Source organism: Hyperolius riggenbachi, chromosome 2, assembly GCF_040937935.1.
Source record: "Hyperolius riggenbachi isolate aHypRig1 chromosome 2, aHypRig1.pri, whole genome shotgun sequence".
In the NCBI taxonomy this organism is placed as follows: Eukaryota; Metazoa; Chordata; class Amphibia; order Anura; family Hyperoliidae; genus Hyperolius; species Hyperolius riggenbachi.
In genome coordinates this window covers 109,659,300-109,680,078 of record NC_090647.1, presented here as the reverse complement: position 1 = coordinate 109,680,078, position 20,779 = coordinate 109,659,300, and the positions used below count along the sequence as shown (strand labels likewise).

The 20,779-nt window shown below is 42.3% G+C and overlaps 1 protein-coding gene across 4 annotated transcripts in view; it reads right to left on the bottom strand.

Moving 5' to 3' along the window:
* Positions 1-258: 258 nt before the first annotated feature.
* Positions 259-20,779, bottom strand: part of MAP3K12 (mitogen-activated protein kinase kinase kinase 12) — a 169,682-nt gene continuing 149,161 nt past the window's right edge. For all 4 annotated transcript variants that reach the window (XM_068267179.1, XM_068267183.1, XM_068267182.1 and 1 more), the window contains exons 10-14: positions 18,341-18,466; positions 17,016-17,439; positions 15,437-15,507; positions 12,937-13,210; positions 259-5,137 (exon numbers count right to left, since the gene is read on the bottom strand). In XM_068267179.1, the coding sequence (XP_068123280.1) occupies positions 5,063-5,137; positions 12,937-13,210; positions 15,437-15,507; positions 17,016-17,439; positions 18,341-18,466 (970 nt within the window). In that variant the 3' untranslated portion in view covers positions 259-5,062. The remainder of the gene's footprint in view (positions 5,138-12,936; positions 13,211-15,436; positions 15,508-17,015; positions 17,440-18,340; positions 18,467-20,779) is intronic.

Below are 20,779 nucleotides of genomic sequence, written 5' to 3'. Positions count from 1 at the left end.
TGTCTGGCTATCATTCTGATATTATGGCTTCAGTATAGTCTGAGCCAAACATCTGGAACAACTAGGCAGCCAATCAAGTCAAGTCAACCAATCAAATGAACACCTGATCTGCATATTCACTGTGGGCCACTGGCAGTAGATCAGCCCAACAGCCATGCAAGATATATATATATATATATATATATATATATATATATATATATATATATATATATATATATATATATATATATATATATTTAAAGGAATAAAGATGGCATCCTCCATGTCCCTCACATGACAGGTTTCTTTGAATGAATACACTCACCCCACAGGACGGCAGATTTAGCTTAGTTGGCTCATGTACTTTAGTAGTTATAGGTTTAATTGCTCCATCATCCCTCCTTAGAAATCAAGCTAGCCTTCACTGACATAGGAACTGCATCTAAAGAGCTTAGCACCGGTATGAATCTCAGAACACAAAAGGACTGCTGCACTGAAGAACATCAAAGAACAAGTAAAAAAAACAAACAATAAAACAAAACAAAACATTTTTCAATAAATAAAATAGCTTCTTGTAACATTCACAAAAACATCTATAAATATCCTGGCTATTTTTTGGACACACAAATGTTAGGCATTGAGGAGGATATGGCTGTCTTGTGAAGAGGAAGCCCTTTGAGTCGGTGACTGTAACAGTTACAAAATCATTAGCTATATAGTGTTGGCAACAAGTTTCAATAACAGATACAGGGTACATTCGCTGTGACACATGGTAAAGTGTACCTGTTCTCTAATCAGCATCAGACATATCATGGACATCAGTTATTTGTGAATCAAAGACACCACTGAGGCACTGTATCAGCAAGGCATCAGTCTCATTCACTGATCATCATTATCTTCATCATGTCATAAAACATAAGTATATATAAATATCTATATATAGGTTTTTTTGATAGTCCACTGGCTGCAAGAGCTAGGTTCACAGTAAGGGAGTTTTTAACTTAAATATTACTGAATCATGCTTGGAATAGAAATGAAGTATATACACTTCTCAAGGACTGAATATACTACTATATATATTTTTTTAAAATTTGATCAAAGCCTCCCAGAAAACAGAACAATAGCAGTTTAAATATACTCAAGAGCTCTGCCAGTTTTGTACAACATTGCTATAAGCACCATGAGATAGCCAGCTGTGAATGTTAGAAAATATCCTTTCATATTTCATTTCGTGGTCCGTCAAAGCTCAATATGCTACATTAACAAAATATCTTTCAAGCGATTGTCATCAAATACCATTTCACCCTGAGGCATACGAAAAATACATTACATTGCTGCATAGAAACCAGCTTGAATTTGTCCTAACGTTGTTTAGAGAAAGATTCCCCCATAACTCCAGTAGAAAGTGTATTGAGATACCTCTACGAACTCCAGTCCTCCAGGGCCAGATCCATGCCAGTGTTTAGGATGGACTGAGGAATAGAGAAGTGTTTTCTACTTAATAAGCCACACCTTTCCTGATTCAGTTCCATCAATTAATTTGAGCTTTGCCAGAAATGGGTGAGGACCTAAGCCCTTGAGGACTGGAGTTCGACATCCCTGCTCTACGGCCTTACTTTGATGAACTTCAGCTATGAGGTTCCACCAGCGCTCTCCTCTAAACTCATCAGAGCCTTCAAACACAACGAAAGACCCACCAATGGCAGCTGAGGTCGTTGGAGATACTTAGCTGCAGCAAACGATCATAATGAAGCCCTGGAGGAAACTATGTTTCAACTGAAGTTCGCTCATCACGCTCTACCAAAGTCAACATTGTCAGTTGTGGAAGGAAAATGTATACAGATGCATTAGAGAGTGATCCTAAAGTTGACAGTACACATAGGGATAGCCATTAACTAGGGAAAGAAGAATAATGTGAAAAGTTATCCAGTGATTTGGAGATCCAGTCCTCTTCTTCATTGTAAGTGCAGCTTGTGATGACAAAACCCCAATACTGCATTTACAAGCCATGAGGTGCTACAAAAATACACAAGTGCACCTGACAAGCATACACCAAATCATTCAATGATCACATTGCTTTTGGAAGGACAGCTATAATCTGTCACTGTGAGGTCAAATAGACAGTATTAAAGCCCCACTAGTCCTAAAATTCTAATAAATCTAATATGGCAAATTCTAATAGCAATCAGGAATTGAATATATGTATGTATGGAAGCAACATGCTGGGCGTAATAACTCTTCAAATGTACTTGGAACTGCAGTGCAGTGCACTTCACATCCTCTGCTCTATGGCTGCAGATGAAGAATGCCAGTTGCCTGGCTGTCCTGTTGATCTTTCTGGCTTCAGTAGTGGCTGAATCACACACCTGTTTCAAGCATGCATCTAATCCAGTCAGCCTTCAGTCACAAGTCCCTGATCGGCATGCTTGTTCAGAATTTATGGCTAAGAATATAAGAGGCAGAGGCTCAGCAGGACAGCTGGGCAATCTGCATTCTTTAAAAGGAAATAAATATGTCAGCCTCTCAGTTCAAGTCTGTATAGATGACTTTGGCTTCACAAAGGGGTTTTCAATTCAAAGAATTACTTTCCAAAAGTAATACTTGTAAATTACATTTATCAAAATGATCGCTTTTGAGATTTGTCATGTTCTCATTTAGGTTAAGGTGGGTTTCAAGCACTGATTGATTTTTACTAGAAAATGAAAGGTGATCATTCTTACCCAATCACAGCAGCATGGAGCTGAATAATGGTCATCAGTAAAAACTTCTCTATGAAGGATTTTCGGATGTGAATCATTCTTTTTATGTTTGTCTATGTGATCTCCACCCATCATTCATTCTAGGAAAGCAGGATTTTAAGGTGGCCATACAGCTAACGATTTTGTGGCCCCATCAACCATTAAAATTGGTGCCACAACAAGCATGCCCGATCAATGATTCAACCGACTCCGATTGAGCAAGGTGGAAACTTTCAGTCCAACTTTGGCTGATCAGGTGCACGACAGTAACATCATGTGATATCACCATAACCGCCGAAGGTGATGGACTCCCGGCTGCTGTCCCCTCAAGTGTAAAATCCCCACCCGGCACCTGCCAGTGCAGAATCTCACTGGGCCAGTTGCAGTGACTCCTGGTTTCCTCCACTGTCTCCCTCGTGTGGCATCAGGCATGTGAGTGTGACGTCACACATGCACCACGTGGTAGCTCCGTGCGGTGGCAGTGCTCGGGGGAGACCGGGAGTTGCAACAGCTGGACAGGTGAGATTTACAATGCACAGGCACGGGGGGATTTACATTTGGGGCGGTGACGAGTGTAATTGTATGGCGATAGATTTCAGGAATAGAATGCTGAACTCTATCGGGCATTGGTCTGCGGTGTACAGGCAGCCAACAGATCTCTCTCTGATCGGTTTTGGTCAGAGACAGATGTCTTTTGGTCAATCTGCCCATGCATCGCTAAATGTCTGGGCACCTTAAGGCCCTATTTACACTTAATGCGTTGCGTTGAGATGCATCAGTTTGCCCATTTTGGCAACTGGGATGCAACATGACGCAACTCACCACAACAGGGCCTAACTCATTTGATCCCATTTGACCCACAATGGTAGCTCATACTGAAATCTGCCCTTCCATTATTGACAACAGTACTGGAAAGAACTACAGCCTATGCAATTCTGAAGAAACTGCTTATCATTGTTCCAGGCCAACGGAACAGGTAGACCATTTAGTCGATGGCTTGAAACACGGGATAGAAACTAGCTGTTAGCAAGAAGCACACCTATGTGTGTAAGAGAGCTGCTCAGGTGAGATGATGTTTGAAATTGATGTGTCAGAATTACTGGGAAGTGCAATATTTAGCCTGCCTCACCATGCTACGTTCTTAACAAATGCCCAGGAGAAACATCAGCTCTTTTCTTTTTCCCATAAGTGCATAATGACCGTCTCTTCTTCCATGTACTTCAGGTTTCTGAACAGTAAAATGATTTAGAATATATTTGTCATACGAGCACCCCATTTCTCAGCTGCCAAGGTGTGCAAACTTTTACATATACATCTGTGAATATTAGATGCCCATATAGCCAGTGAAGTCTGTACTGCTGCACAAGGGTCCCAAGACACAAGAGGACATGTCACGGCGATGACCAGGGAATACTTGGCAATTCCACCACGTTGTTTTGTGTTGCCCTGTGGTGGAACAAGGGTCTGATGCTCGGACATCCCGGATGTATAGGTGATGGCCCAGGCAACAGTTACAGCCATTGATCCTTTGTAGTATAGGTCCACTGTTCTCGAAAATCCCTTGATATAAGGCAACTTGCAATTTAGTTGAGGTGCTCCTAAAACATAGCTGTGTCTACTGTAAATGACTAGAGTTTAATCATTCACAAATGCATATGAAAAAAAGCTTTAGGATCTTTGAAGACCCAGCATTTGTTCTGATGGTCTGTTTTCTGCAGAGGAGGTTACTCTTTTATACATAGGCAAAAAACAACAAACGTCCGTAGACTGTAGCAAGCCTTTCCCTCCGCTTACGCAAGATTACAGAAGACAAGTTATGCATGCAGGTTCATAATATCTACATTTCATAATGTAAAAACATTTGTGAATGTTACAAGATGACGTTTCCTAGGGGATCACCTTGTACTTAAAGTGTAGTTGTTCTTGAAGTAGAGTTCCACAGTGACTGAACCACCCCTGCTCTAGCAATATTACTCTAAGCACCTTCCGTGGTTCATTGAGGATTGGAGGTAATCTGTGAGATTAAACCACACCACCCCCTGAAGATGTACAGAGAAAGGGGGCAACATTTCACTTAGTGCCCATTAACAGGCATGGATACATCATCATATAGTAGTCTCTGTCTGCTTTGGTATGCAGGCTCCTATTGCCAGTGCTTCCAAACCTTCATCCCCTGCCAGGTGAGCGGAGGCCGTGTATGTGTTGTTGGATGTGAGAAATGGGCGTTGTGTGGGTTTTGGGGGTGTGGCTCAGTCTATTCACATATTATGTATTATATTTATAGATATTATTTATATAAATATTTCCTTTATATACAGTCAGGAGGTATCTTTACTCTGGCATCATGAAGTTGTTGCAGTCAAGGAATGATCGAGTTCAGTGCTGTCGCAATCGGAGTCATCATACAGAACAACATTCTAGGACAAAGAAAAGGGGAATTTATTATTATTATTATTATTTTAAACAATACTTTATTTGTAGGGCAAAAGTCATACAGTATCTTGGTCATCACATTCTACAACATAACACAGCAAGTATATTAGCACAGATTTATGTCATCTTGATATTTTGTCACATATTTACTAACGTGTATTTTTAACAACCACTGTCATATTCAATATAAGCAGCCCAACTATGTTTCCCCATAATTTTCCACCCACCCCTAACAACACATCCCCAACATTATCCCCAAACTTCTGTGGATAGGCAGCAAGGAGTTCAGATACCTTATCTGGAAACAGTTTAAAATGATTTATCCTACTTATACCAACCCTCTTTCCTGTAGTAACGGCACATTCCCATATCACATTTTTCCGTAAATAATTTATTATTTTAGTGGAAATTCATATTCACTCTCTTACATGAAGGGGCCTCTCTATAAAGAGTGGTGACCTAGGATTTCATTGGTATTTCTTTGTTATCCACTTAAAGGGAACTAAGCACCATTTTTCTGGTTTCTAATAGCTATAGGAGCTGCCATGTTCCCCCCTCCTGTTCTATCTGCCCTTATTTATCCAGAGGGAATGTGTGAAGATAGCATCTGTGACTTCTTTAAACTCTTTGAAGCATAGCGCACTATCTCTCCACCCACACGTGCTGATGAAAGCTTTTATTTGTGCTAAGCTACTGTGTGCTATAAAAATAATTACAGCCGTCCTTATCTGCCTGAACTTTCTGCAACAGGCAGGCCCTGACAGCCACAGAAGTAAGGTTAAGAAAAGCCTCTGCTAAACTTTTAAATTTAAAAAGAAGAGGTAAAGTGGACGTTTCTTTTAATAATGAGCCACATTATTAACATGTATTTTCAATGTGCTATTGAGATGTCCTGGGTGCTAAAATGGTGCTTGGTTCCCTTTAACATCTCATTTATAAAAGAAGGAGCAGTTATTTTTTCACTGGAAGACTAAGCTTGAAAAGTAGAGAAACAAAATCTTGTATATACTCAAAAGCGCAGAAAATAGGCTCCATTGAAATGAAAGAGGGGTGAACAAATAATGTAAACGTGGAAAACAAAAGCCCCATTGACTTCTTTTGAAGTGTCCAAAAAGTGAGACTATACTCCAAAATTGGTGAGAAATACCTCCCCTGCCTTTCGGACTTTTAGATGGTGTTCACTATGAATGAGAAGGAGTAGAAATGGCGTGTTCTACCTTTTATCCAGTAAATATGATGATCTGCAAAAATGCAGCAATATATAATAGCACTGGAACAAATGGCAATAAAATAAAAAAGGGAATTTTATTACTCTCATCAACACTTTTATACATGTGATGAAAATAAAAATGCCTACAGACATGTAACTACAAATGATAGGTCTCTATAAAATACAGATTGCTCCTCAATATCCGATCCCATGGGTGTGAGTGCACAGCAACCAACAGTCACATGCTATACATACAGCATGTGGTCACTGTGACAATCCAGCCCCGCGATCCCATCTAATCTGCTCCCGTTAGCGTACGCAGGGAGTACGGTGAGCAGACTGACAATAAAGACCGGTTGCTGGATCATCATAAGAAGGTAGTTAATGTGACAGAGCGTGCCAATCCCGTCTAATCTCCTCCCGTTAGCGTACGCAGGAAGTACAGTGAGCAGACTGACAATAAAGGTTGATCGCGCAGCTGCCGACAATATGTAATGTGGCAATCACTCACCAATCTCGTATTACTAGGCCACTGTTGCCATGCAGGTCTCATGCACTAGAGACTTCTGGAGGCAGATTCACTGTGTGCGAAGTAAACGGTTAAGATTGGTTGGAGGTGCCCATACATGTACAATCCCGATTGTATGTACAATCGGTAACAAAAAATATCGATTCCGCGCGGGAAATCAGGTAATTTACTGCCACCACTCTCTCGTGTTCAGGGAGGAAAGAGACTCCCGCTAACTACTCCTAAAAGGAAGAAACCGTTTATTTACAACCTAGCTAGCAAATCAACAATTTATAAAAAAAATAATAAAACAATGCGGTAGTATGACTCCGACTCTTCAGAGGGCAGAATCATTGTAGCAACAATCAGATGACCAGAATAGGCACAAGGCTGAATGATAAAATCGTTAGTTTTAATTCTAAAACTACATACACAAAGCCTATTTTAGCCCACAGATAAATATACCTGTCCGGCAGAACAGATTGGTTTGATAGAAAGAGATGAAAAGAAACAATGTCTGAATGTACAGTTCAAATACCGTTATTGGTAGTCCATGCGGTAGTCCAAGATGGCCAAATGCCATAGAGGCTAAGGGCTGGTGCACACCGAGCGGCTTTTTCAGCGTTTCTGCAGCCGCTTGCGGCTGCGGATCCGTTTGGTCAATGTATCTCAATGGGGTGGTGCACACCAGAGCGGGAGGCATTTTGCAGAAACGAAAAATGCCTGGGTGAGGCATTTTTTGGATTGTGGATGCGTTTCTGCCTCAATGTTAAGTATAGGAAAAACGCAAACCGGCACTTCAGAGCGGTTTTGCAGGCGTTTTTTGTTACAGTAGCTGTTCAGTAACAGCTTTACTGTAACAATACAGGAAATCTACTACACCAAAACCGCTAGACAAAACCGCAAAACGCTAGCTGAAACGCTACAGAAAAAGAAGAAAAAGCGTTTCAAAATCTGCTAGCATTTTGCGGATCTGCTAGCGGTTTTTGGTGTGCACCGGGCCTCAGAGGCCCTTTTGTGAGAAATAATCCAAGTGATTTGCCAGTGTCCAGCTGGATGTCCGATGTTATAGACAGAGACTTCAGATGAAGGACTTTGGACCTTTGTGTCATTGGAGTTTTAATCCTCACTGTAGATGGGCGGGGTCATGAAATGTAAAAGTCCAGCCATGTGCAATTTGAAAAAGGCAGTGCCCCCTTAGACAGGGAGAGATTTTGGCCCAATTCATGTTTTGCCCGATTTCTCCGTGCCCATAGGTCACATCAAGAACCCGAATGAATATTCATAATCAGCATAATTGTGTGAATCTGCTGATACTAAACCCGAGGGGTGGCTGACTCATAGCACCGTCCTCCCTTTCCACCTTACTGGCATTGGTACCGAAAGATCCAGAGGGCTGAAAATCTCTCAGGACCAGTGTCACATGAAGTCCAACCCATGCTGCGGAATTGAATAACCTGGTAACTTTGTAACACCAGAAATATTACAAAACTGTGCCTATTATTAAATATAGTTTTTAAGGTGGGTTGAACTTTTTGGAGTCCCCAGCTGGAGTGATAAGAATCACTCCTTTGTCTCTTTCAACTCAGGCCAGAAGGCAGCTACGTGTCGGACACCTACTGAGTCGGTGCCTAAAGCTGGCCATACACTGGCCCGATTTGCCGCCGTTTCGACAGCAGATTCGATCACTGGGATCGAATCTGCTGCCAATCGTTCGCGCTACACACCGAATTTCGATCCATTTCGTCCGATCCCGTCCATCGCTCCGTGCAAAAAATTACCGTCGATCGCCCGCGGGTAGGGAGCGCGTCGCTAGCGGCGTTCGAGTACCCGACGACCGACGCAATATAGCCGCATACATTACCTGCTCCGCCGTCACGACTACCCCCGGTCACCGCTGCTCCGTGTCCGCGCTGGTCTCCGGCATGCTTCAGTTCCTCCTGCCCGGCACTCTACTGTTTAAACTTCCTGCCGGGCAGGAAGAAGTAAAGCATGCTGGACCTGGAGACCAGAGCGGAGAAGATAGCGGAGACCTGGGGACTGGAGTCGCGCCGGCGGAGCAGGTAATGTATGGGGGGGGGGGGGGGGGGGGGGGGGGTGGGAGCGGCGGCAGAACCACCACCACAGATTGTGAACGGTTTCAGGCTGAAATCGGTTCACTATCTGTTTGCAGTTAAGGTAGCCATACGATCCCTCTCTGATCAGTTTCGATCAGAGAGGGATCTATCTGTTGGTCGAATCTGATGGCAAATCGACCAGTGTATGGCTACCTTTACAGAAGTTTTAAAAAGGTGGAGAGGCACTTAGGTGGTATGGGAGTACAGATGGGGATAGTGTGGTTCTTTTCACCCGCTGCTGTTCACTGGCCAGGGGTTCCCAACCACCTCTAGTTGTGTTATAAATGGAGTCTATATAGGTATGAACAGCGCTGAGAGTAGTAGTTGGATAATATAAGCTTTAATAGATTGTTATGGTCTGTATATATTCAGGATAGATTTCAAAGCACAAGGTCAAATGTTAAAAATACAGAATTTAAAATCTGTAAAAAGTCTCACAGCATATAGCTAGAGTGCATATATTGCATACACGTACCATGTGTGTGTTTAGGATTAATATTCAATCAAAAAAAATCCCTATTCAAAGGTACAAAAAATATATAAAATCGCATAGCATGTAATTCAAATCCATATATTGCATACAGTTGTGTTATAAATGGAGTCTATATAGGTATGAACAACTCTGAGGCTGGTTTCACAGTGGGACGTTACAGGCGCACGTTAGAGCAGCCTGTAACGCAGCCCACCGCACAGTAATGAAAAATCAATGGGGCTGTTCACAGTGCGGACGTTGCGTTACATTGTAACGCTGCGTCACAAGACAACGTACTGCATGCAGTACTTTGGACGCGGCTGAGCCGCGTTAGACTGCTTGCACATGCTCAGTAATGTTGGGGAGGAGCGGAGAGCGGCCAGGCACATGGCTAATTAATATGTTATGACGTGCAGTGTTTACTTCCTGGAGCAGCCGCTCTGTGCGGCGATTGGCCGGCGGGGCCACGTGATGCCGCATGCGCACAAGAGTGCGCATCACGGCATCACTGACGCCAGAGTGAGCTGCACAACGCGGCTCACTCTGACGTCCAGATCTAGCACCACCAGGCGTTCCGTTAGGGGGACGTTATGCGACCTTAACGCCCCCTCTAACGCAACGTCCTGGTGTGAAATTAGCCTGAGAGTAGTAGTTGGATAATATAAGCTTTAATAGATTGTTATGGCTTGTGTATATTCAGGATAGATTTCAAGGCACAAGATCAAATGCTAAAAATACAGAATTTAAAATCTATAAAAGGTTGCACCGCATATAGCTAGAGTGCATATAATGCATACACATACCCTGCGTATGTTTAGGATTAATATTCAATCAAAAAAGGATCACTATTCAAAAGTTCAAAATATTTAAAATCGCATAGTACGTAATTCAAATGCATATATTGCATACAGCTAACTCGGTTGTTATAAAAGTTGTAAAAGTTCACACCGCATTGATGGGAGTCTAGTTCAAAAATCCAGTATCCTTCCCTGCAGGACATTTTTGAGATGTAATCGCCCCCCCTACTGTCCTTGGTCACAATTTCTAACCCCATAAATTTTGTATCCAGGACACTGCACTTGTGATGCCTTTTGTAGTGCATCCTCCTTTTTCCTCAGCACATTTTTGTGCATAAACAGCATCGGGTGGCTCAGGAGTGAATGGGGGTTGATTGTTGAATGTAGACTGAATATTGCATTCTTTGTCACATAATTTATGGTGAATACTCCCAATGCGGTGTGAACTTTTACAACTTTTATAACAACCGAGTTAGCTGTATGCAATATATGCATTTGAATTACGTACTATGCGATTTTAAATATTTTGAACTTTTGAATAGTGATCTTTTTTTGATTGAATATTAATCCTAAACATACGCAGGGTATGTGTATGCATTATATGCACTCTAGCTATATGCGGTGCAACCTTTTATAGATTTTAAATTCTGTATTTTTAGCATTTGACCTTGTGCCTTGAAATCTATCCTGAATATACACAAGCCATAACAATCTATTAAAGCTTATATTATCCAACTACTACTCTCAGAGTTGTTCATACCTATATAGACTCCATTTATAACACAACTGTATGCAATATATGGATTTGAATTACATGCTATGCGATTTTATATATTTTTTGTACCTTTGAATAGGGATTTTTTTGATTGAATATTAATCCTAAACACACACAGGGTACGTGTATGCAATATATGCACTCTAGCTATATGCTGTGAGACTTTTTACAGATTTTAAATTCTGTATTTTTAACATTTGACCTTGTGCTTTGAAATCTATCCTGAATATATACAGACCATAACAATCTATTAAAGCTTATATTATCCAACTACTACTCTCAGCGCTGTTCATACCTATATGGCTACCTTTACAGTCTAGAAAAGGATGCTGTAAATTGGTTCTGTCAGGCTAATATCTAATCTTCATCTGATGGATGAGCTATATAACTTCCCAGAAATGCTAGGTGACAGATTTCACACCAAACAGCCAGTGCTTGCTAGCAGAGCCAGGAAGGAAAGAAAAAAAAACAGTTGATTTAAACCAAAAATGTAATTTTGGTTGCTTGCAATGGAACTTGCATTTGTGACTCCATGATGCATTCGATATGTCCTATTGAAGGCGTCACAGTCACACAGATATGCGGTCACACGCCCTGCATGTCTCCAGAATGTGCTGTTGTGAATACTGGTATCTCTACTACTAGGTACTGTAACTAATGATATACTTTTCTTGTAGCTTATTAATTCTGTACTATTCATTTAGAATGGTCAAGAAAGACACTACAATACTCAATACTGATTCTCTGCAGTCTCTGGGCTTTATTCAAAAAAGTGTGCTAACACTTAGCACACCCGTGCACAGCTGCTTTGCACGTGATATCATGCGCGTAAAGTTTTCGCGCGTAAACGACTGACTTCACACGAAGTCAATAGTTTACACATGTAAAGTTTTGTGCACATTATATCGCGTGCAAACCAGCTTAGCACGGGCGCGCTAAGCATACACTCTAATAGGTTAACACGCAAAGCGCCGTAGTTATCACATGCAAAGTGCAGTTATCCTGCATACAGCGTAACGCTGTACGCACTCTAAAACTTGAATGGCATAAACTTTGCACATGCAAAATGCTTAGCACGCAAGTTTGCACATGCAAAGTCTTAACACGTGATAACTGAGTCATCACCAGTTAGTGAATCGAGCCCTCTGTGTCTGATCATGTATTATTTAGTGCTGACATCTTCTGCAGTGCTTTACAGATTATATGTAGACTTGTCCCTAACTGTCCCTCAGAGGGGCTCACAATACCATAGTCATGTCCATTGTATTCTAGGGCCAATTCTAGTGGAGGACAATTAACAAATCTGTATGCTTTTGGGATGTGGGAGGAAACCAGAGTGCCCGGAGGAACTCCACGCAAACACGGGGAGAACATACAAACTCCATGCAGATAGATCCCTGGCTGAGATTCAAATTGTGGGCCCAGGGCTGCAAGGTGAGAGTGCTGCCCACTATGCCACCGTGCCACTCAGAAATAATGTTCTTGCCCACTGATTTACATAATTTTCACTATCCCACAACTCCTCCCTAGTCTTGACTTATGGTAAGTACAAGTGTCTGGCAGGCACAGGATGTTAGAATGGGACAAAGATAGCAAATGGCTTAGGAACAAAGAGAGTCTTCCCTGCGTCTGGGCCCCATAGCAGCTGCTCTAGCCACTATGGCTATTGCTATGCTCCTACATGGGAAATATTCAACAATATATCACTGAGAATACTGCCACACTGCCTGCTCAACCCTATATTAATCGGCTCCAAATAATGTTATTAGATCCCAACTCCACGCACAGATCTAGATGAATTAAAAATCACTTTTTGGCCCATTGACCTAGGCATCTCCAGTGAACTCAGGAGGTGCCCAGTGTGTGGACAGCTTTAGTTTTGTGTGTGATGTTCTGTTGCTCACCTCTCCTGATGTTTGTTCATTGCTGAGTTGGGACTTCACCTTCTGCACTACAGCCTCTTTTTCAGATAGCCCATCGGACTGGGTCAGAAGATCCAGTGGCGGCTCTGAGCTTTGGGACACGAGGTCTTCTGAGCGTTCATCTGGACGTTCATCCGTGTTGGTACTGAGGACATCTGGGGTGACACTATGAGACAGGTCTGTGGTGTTCCCTTCTTCACCATCAGACAGGTTCTCTGAACTGGGGGACTGATGTTGGGACATCTCTGCTTGCCACCTGCAAAGGAAATGATCTAAAGGTCACCACTTTCCTTGGTCCATACAGATTGCTATCGACAAAATCCTTAAAGCCTCAGCCGAAGCGGTCATTCATAAAAATGCAGTCCACTTCCTCCTTCTATTGTTGAGTGATTAGCTCTTTGTGCCCAGCACTGTAGCTGCAGTTCAGCAGTTCCTTCATGCTTAGAAGGTAATAAAGAATTTATCTTTTTACTCCACCTCCCCAGTGTGTTTATAAAAACCATGCATGCGTCTCAGCAGCATGCACTTTACAAACACATTGGAAAGGTTGTAGAAAGGCTAAATGCTTTATTACACACTGAGCAGGGAGGAACTAGACCAGATCTGACGATGAGATGTACCTGCAGTGCTGGTCACAAGGTTAAAGTCTCAGCAGCACAGAAGAGGTGGCATGGCCAGCTCTGTTTTAGTGAAAGACTAGCTGGTGCCCCCCAGGTCCAGCTCTACCATAGAGGCAAAGGGAGGGCCCCCTAGGACTCCTCCTTACTTGAGCTCTCCCCTGCAAAGTTTTGTCAGAATAGCAACTCAGCTGTCCCAGGGCACTGCTATACCCATGCTCCCGTCTTTAGTCCCGCTGTCTGCCTCTTCTCCATGAACTGTTGCATGTCATTACATAATAACATGCGTTGGGTCACTGAGAAGAGGCAGACAGTGGTATGAAAATGAGAGCACATGGGCTAGATCAGTGATTCGGTACAGGGGATGCTATGCTGAAAAAAACAGTGCAGGGGCCTTGGGGAGCACAGTGAAGTTGAAGGGGGGGGGGGGGGCAGCTGGGTCAGAGGCATGGGGGGGTGAATATGCTGTGGGGGTGGGGGCCCCCAGGTTAATTCTGCCCCAGGGCCCCATTGTGGCTTGAACCAGCCCTGGTGCCCCCTCCTACCTCCTCCTTGACTACTTCGTTTGGCTGAGGATTTTGAATGGATCACATACTTGCTTTTTGCCCAAGCGAGCAGCATCTTTCCATGGCACAGGGATATTGTTCTGACAACCCAATAACTTGGTAATTTATGTGCAATGGACAAACTTTTTATGTTACAAACTATGATGTATTCTATACAGTATGCATTAAAAATACAAGCATGAACTAAGGCATTAAATTGTGCCTCCATGTACTGTACAATACAGGATAACTGTACAATACAGGATAGCTTTCCAATGATCTCCGCCTGACCTCCCCACACATTTCTCATTCCCATGCACGCTTACAAGACTTCTCAAGAGCTGCCCCCACCCTATGGAACTCCCTTCCACTCCCCCTCAGACTCGCTCCTTCCTTCAACACCTTCAAGCAAGCCCTCAAAACACATTTCTTTAAAATAGCCTACCCCACATCTACCACACTCTAATGCTGGGAATACACGGTTCGTTTTTGCCTTCGTTTAAACCTTCGATTCGTTCGGTAAACGAATCGAGTGTTGAAAACGTATGTGAAAATAGTCATAATCTCATTATAGTTTCGATTAATAGACCCCAAAAACGAACGACTAGTGATCGAACATGTTTGATATTATCTCTCTTTATCCATCTAATCGAGCCATTGGTAGGCTTGATGGCTGTTCAGATCGATTATACATTCGTTTTTGCTAGTCCGTCCCTGTAAAAAGGGATTTTCGTTTCGTTTCTTTGCAGCCTTCGATCATTGGAAAAACGAAACCATCAGAATCGGAAAAAAAAACTAAACCGTGGGTGGTGATATTAACCGTATGACTGATTATTTCGGGATCGAAAAGGACAAAAGGCACAATCGAAACGAAGGTTTAAACGAAGGCAAAAACGAACCGTGTATTCCCAGCATAACTCTCTGTCAATCACCCTTCCACAGTCCTACCTTATGTGTCCCCCCACCCTTTAGATTGTTAGCCTTGGCAGGGCCTCCCCCCTCCTTTAGTGTGTCCTTCTTAATTTTACTACCCCAGCAATTACACCCTTCTCATGGACTAACTCGTACTTGTTTTGCCGGGTCTCTGTAAACCGCATTTCATACCCTGATTGTATGTATAACCTTGTGCTATGTTGTATAACCGTTTGCTACCTCTCTGTCTGTCACCCCTTGTTGCAATGTATGTATCCCTATTTATTGTCCAGCTGTGCGTAATATGTTGGCGCTTTATAAATACAATAAATAATAATAATAATGTATCATGCACTGGAACAACATGAAATAACACAACAACTTCCTCAACAATCCATAGCTACTTACCTTTGTCTCCTCTCCATCTCTAGCTCGCTGTCCACTTCTCCCTCCTCCTCCTCAGAAGACACACCTCGCTTCTGCCAAACAAATAAGAGCATTGCTTACACCTGCGCTCAGCATCTCTCTACAAGTATTAATATGAGGTGCACCATACACATAAGTTCTCAGAGGCACATAGTAGGCGTCCTTACATCCCCCTAATAGTGTCTTACAGCTTCAAGGGTATGTGTACTGGTGACCAGCAAAGATCTGTTTGTAACTCTTCATAAACAACAGTGACGAGTTGCACGAATTGCTTCCGAAGTGCCGTCACTACGGATGGCCAATGAGATGCAAATCATTTCGAGTTGATGCTGCATTATGCAAATTTTGCATGCAAAATTATGCAGCTTAAATATGGACCAATCAAATCCTGCTAAGGTAAAATTTGATTGGTTCATTTTCAAACTGTATAAATTTGCATCTAAAAAGTGCATAATCCTGCATCAACTCAAAATTATTTGCAGCTTATTGACCATCCCTAGCCACCACCAAACCCTATGGGAAAGCTCTCTTTAGCATTAGGCATTAACCGTTTAGCTGAGAAGCTTTCACTTCAAAGATGCACCACTGGTGGCCAAGTCAGTTTTAACACTATTCGCATGCATGAATAAAACCACACATTTGATGATCATTGATTAAATATCCATAAACTATATACCTGTATTTTCTGCAAGTAGAAAACTATACAATTAAAATATAGTATCGTCAGTTTAGTATGTCACATAATCGTTATGTCAATATGGATTACTAAAGAGAGCTAACTCCTATGGCACAATGGGCTTGATTCATTAAGCTGCACTGTTAGAGCAGCACACCGTAAAAAAGGAGCAGCCACTATGCATGCGTTACATAGCAGCACTCGCTACTATGTAAGGAGCCTGCCTTCCTTAGATAGGAGCCTGCCTTCCTATACATAGTAACTATAGTTACTATGTATAGGAAGTATCTAAGGAAGGCACGCTTCTTACATAGCAGCGAGTGCTGCTATGTAACGCATGCATAGTGGTTTACAGCTTAATGAATTAAGGCCAATCTCCTAGAAGCCTTTGCAATGGCAGAAAACTGCCCTGGCAGATTATCAGGAGGGGTGTGTGGCTAAACATAAAAACCTCAGGAGGGGGCGTGTCTAAACAACAAAACCTGTATTTTTTAGCACAAGAGGTCAGTTTTTAAACATTTGTTCATGCAATTCTATTTTAACTTCTATGGATTGTGCTGACACTGTGTAATTTATTTTTACACTTTAGGTCTGCAATAAACATATGGCTGTATGTTATTCATGTCGTGCTCTATCTGGCTATGACTTATTGATAACAGGCATTTTCCTAGTAGAAAAGGAGTGGATCACATGAACTGATAAATAAACACAGACACTCATTGAGTCTATTTTTTGGATAAACTGGCTTCCAATAAAAACTGATTCCTACACTGTGGTAGGGACAGAAAATTCAGACCCTCTCAGAAGAACTGAATATGGCGTTCACATTACTCATGGTTTTTTGTTTACAGTTTTGCACAATATGATCTCACATACTGTATGTACCTGGCTTCTAGTAACAGCAGCCCTATAGAGCATTGCAGCTGGTGTTAGATGTTGTCCACCTCTGGCCGCTCTGCCCCCTGAGGCTCTTCCCGAGGAGGAGTCTGGGCTTGGTGGACCAGGTAGGGAGCGAACTGGAGAACATTCTGCACTTTGGCTGCCTCTACGAGCCTCTGCTTCTAAAGGAGTACATAGCAAATCTGGGCTGGAAGAGGATAAAGGGTGCGGATCACGAGGAGGTGGCTGCGTCTGTGGAGCTGGATCAGGAGTCACTGCTGCTCTCAGGTTGACCATGTCTTTTGCTTTCCGGTAACGAGGCTTTCCGCGGCGACCACGGCCTGGAGAGGGGGGCAGTTTCTGGCAACCAGTCGGTGTTGAGGGAGACAATACAGAGTCTTTAGAGACTTCAGACTTCAAGATGTCTGGCCTGGAATAAAAAGATCCATTTTAATTTTATTTTACACATATGAAACTAAGTCTTTACTATGCATTTTCTCAACCACCCATATCATCGTGCACCCTTCCCACAACCTGACTCACACTTGAATTATTTGGTCTCTAAGACCTTCACTCCATTGCAGGATCAATGAAACGCTGCTACATTATGCATTTCCTTTTGGGGAGGAAGGGGGTTAACTGCCACATTATGTTTGATTTGTGGGAAACGCAACTTAATTATGTGCATTTTGTAGGAAATGCTGCCTAATTATGTGTATTTTGTGGTACACGCTACCTAAGTATGTGTATTTTATGGGAAACTCTGCTGCATTATGTGTATTTTTTGGGGGGAAAGCTGCCACATTATGTGGAAGTTGGGAGAAAACGCTGCCTAATTATGAGTATTTTGGGGTGAAATACTGCCAATTATGTGTATCTATGGCTGAACTGCTGTCTAATTATGTGTATTCTTGTAGTGTGATTTTTACACACACACACACACACACACACACACACACACACACACACACACACACACACACACACACACACACACACACACACACACACACACACACACACACACACACACACACACACACACACACACACACACACACACACACACACACACACACACACACACACACACACACACACACACACACACACACACACACACACACTTGAGTCTTGGAATTCTGTGCACCAAACACATTAACAGACAGAGGTTTGCATTTGATGAGACAGTAAAAAGTAAAAAAGTAACCGTTCTAAATGGAGTCCTTAATTTTTCTTGTATAACTATTACCATGACATGTCAGTGTCACATGTTAAAAAATACATCTGTTTTTACGGAAAGTTCTGTTATCACCCAAGAGTTAACTCACTTTTTTCCATGTGGAGAGAGTTTCTGGGGCACATTCCTCTTTTTGATCAGTTTTTCTACAGTGCTTGCTGGCCGTGGCTGCTGTCTCAGGATGGTCGGCAATTTCTTATCCAGTACCTGTTCCCTCCTGCAAGTAACACAAACACCTCATTGATAAACAAAACAGTAATATACTTGTGATGAGCGTAAACCCTGAACAGTCTTAAATGCACCACAGAGCAATATAAACTATTTCATAATCATATTAGTTGTAATAACAAAATCTCTGATCAAGGGATGTATATGTTCACTGTGCAACCACATTTACGTCCCCATATAAGATGTAGAAGTTTTGATTGGATGCTGAACAACGAGATCCACTTAAGTAAACCAGAGACAAACACATCACAAGGATTTATACTTACCTGGGGCTTCCTCTAGCCCCCGTAGTCCATCTGCTGCCTCCGTGTTGGTCTGGTCCGCTTCATTGCGCCGTAGTGGAGTCTGCAATCCAGCCGGGTTGAGAACCACTGCTCATGCGCATCCCTGGCCTCACGCACCCTACGATCGCGTTCCCATGGTTGAGAGCATTCTGCGCAAGCAGTTACAGCCATAGCCAATTGCCCATGTGCAGAACGGTTATGGAAGCATGATCAGGGGGTGTGCATGGCCAGGACCGCACATGCACAGTAGCCCCGACTCGACTGGCTCAGTTGGGGACTTTACCAGGGAAAACTGTGGGAGAACAAAGGGGATTGTATGCCAAGGAGCTGGAACAGAGTATGGGGGGCTGGAAGAAACCCCCAGGCAAGTATAAATCCTTGTGATATGTTTGTCTCAGGTACACTTTAAAGGAAACCAGAGATGAACGCTTTGGCACAAAATAAACATATCCCCCCGATAGATTTTACAAAATAAATACTACACTTGGTATTTGCAACGCTCTGGTGTGCCGTTTTTTGTGTTTTTTTACTAAAACTCCATGCAAAACACAGTTCATCAGAAAAGCATATTATTTAGTGGGCTGTGTGCAAAATGAAATCATCATTTCTAAAAAACCTCTTATGACTAACAAATAAAGATTTAAAAAAAAAACGTTTTTCAATATGCCCTTACATTAGCAGCTCCTCCCATCTCATCACAGCTTTCTGTGATGCTCCAGTACACAGAACAGGAAAGCAGAGCCAGAAGGGGGCGGGCTTGGGCTTGAAAAGACATCAGGCAAGACAGACTCAGCTATAATCATTCTGGGGCAAAGCTAGACTGAATGCTCAGTCTGGGATTTTATCAGGGATGGTAACAAGCAGGCTGAGCAGTGAAGGATGAAACAGAGAGCAGGGTAGGTGTTTTCTCTAATGTTCCCACTGATATACATGGTAAATACATGCGGGTGCTTCGTCTCAGGTACACTTTAAGTACACCTTTATTATTATAAATTTTCATCTTCAGTAGCTGCAAAGACGAACCTGGGAAAACCTGACACAAACCTGGCAAATTCAGGAACAACTACCGTAATTGCAAATATTTAAAAGTATGTCATTTTTTTAATGACTCAAATCTCTTATTTAATAGTGATGTGTATCTGCATGGCTGATTTGCTGCCTGTCCCCTTCCTATTTAATTACAGGGCATAGCAGTAAAATATGTGCAAGTATGTCAGCTGACCCGTCTGTATCTTTGAACAGATGACAGCCTCTAACACACTGGAATGCTGCTGTCCTGTGAAAAATGTAACAACTAAGTAATATTCAGCTATATTGCATTATTGATTCAGGCAATATTTGAAATAATCTAAAAAAATGTAAACAATAAACAAACAAAAATTAAACGTTAACTGCCATAAAGTTACCCGGGGTGCTACAAGACACTACTGACGTGTGACTGGACTCTGCACAATTCTCTTTTTCTTGTTCGGCAATATTCAATAATAAGTACTGTATACCATCTCTCATAGTGAATATGCACCCACAGGAGTGAATCACATTTTGTTGGCTAGTGATGGTGATCTCACATTAGTTGCCAGGTCCCATGTTTTTCTGCAGGTTTGCTGTCCAAAACAAACTTGTCATGTGATGTACAGTCGTGAGGTGATGGCTGGATTGTGAGACAGAAGCAGCAGTGAAGCAAGGTGATGACATCATTCCACTTGCTGAAAAAGACAGTAGGCTTAGCCATCATTTATAATTAAGGGAAAGTGGTGCTTTTAATATGGTGGGTTACCAGAACCATTTCCAGAGCAGGGAACTTAAAGGGCAACTGAAGTAAGAATGATATGGAGGCTGCCATATTTATTTCCTTTTAAACAATACCAGTTGTCTGGCATCCTGCTGATCCTCTGCCTCAATTCTTTTAGCTACAGACCCTGAACAAGCATGCAGCAGATCAGGTGTTTCTGACATTATTATCAGATCTAACAAGATAATCTGCATGCTTGTTCCTGGTGTTATTCAGATACCACTGC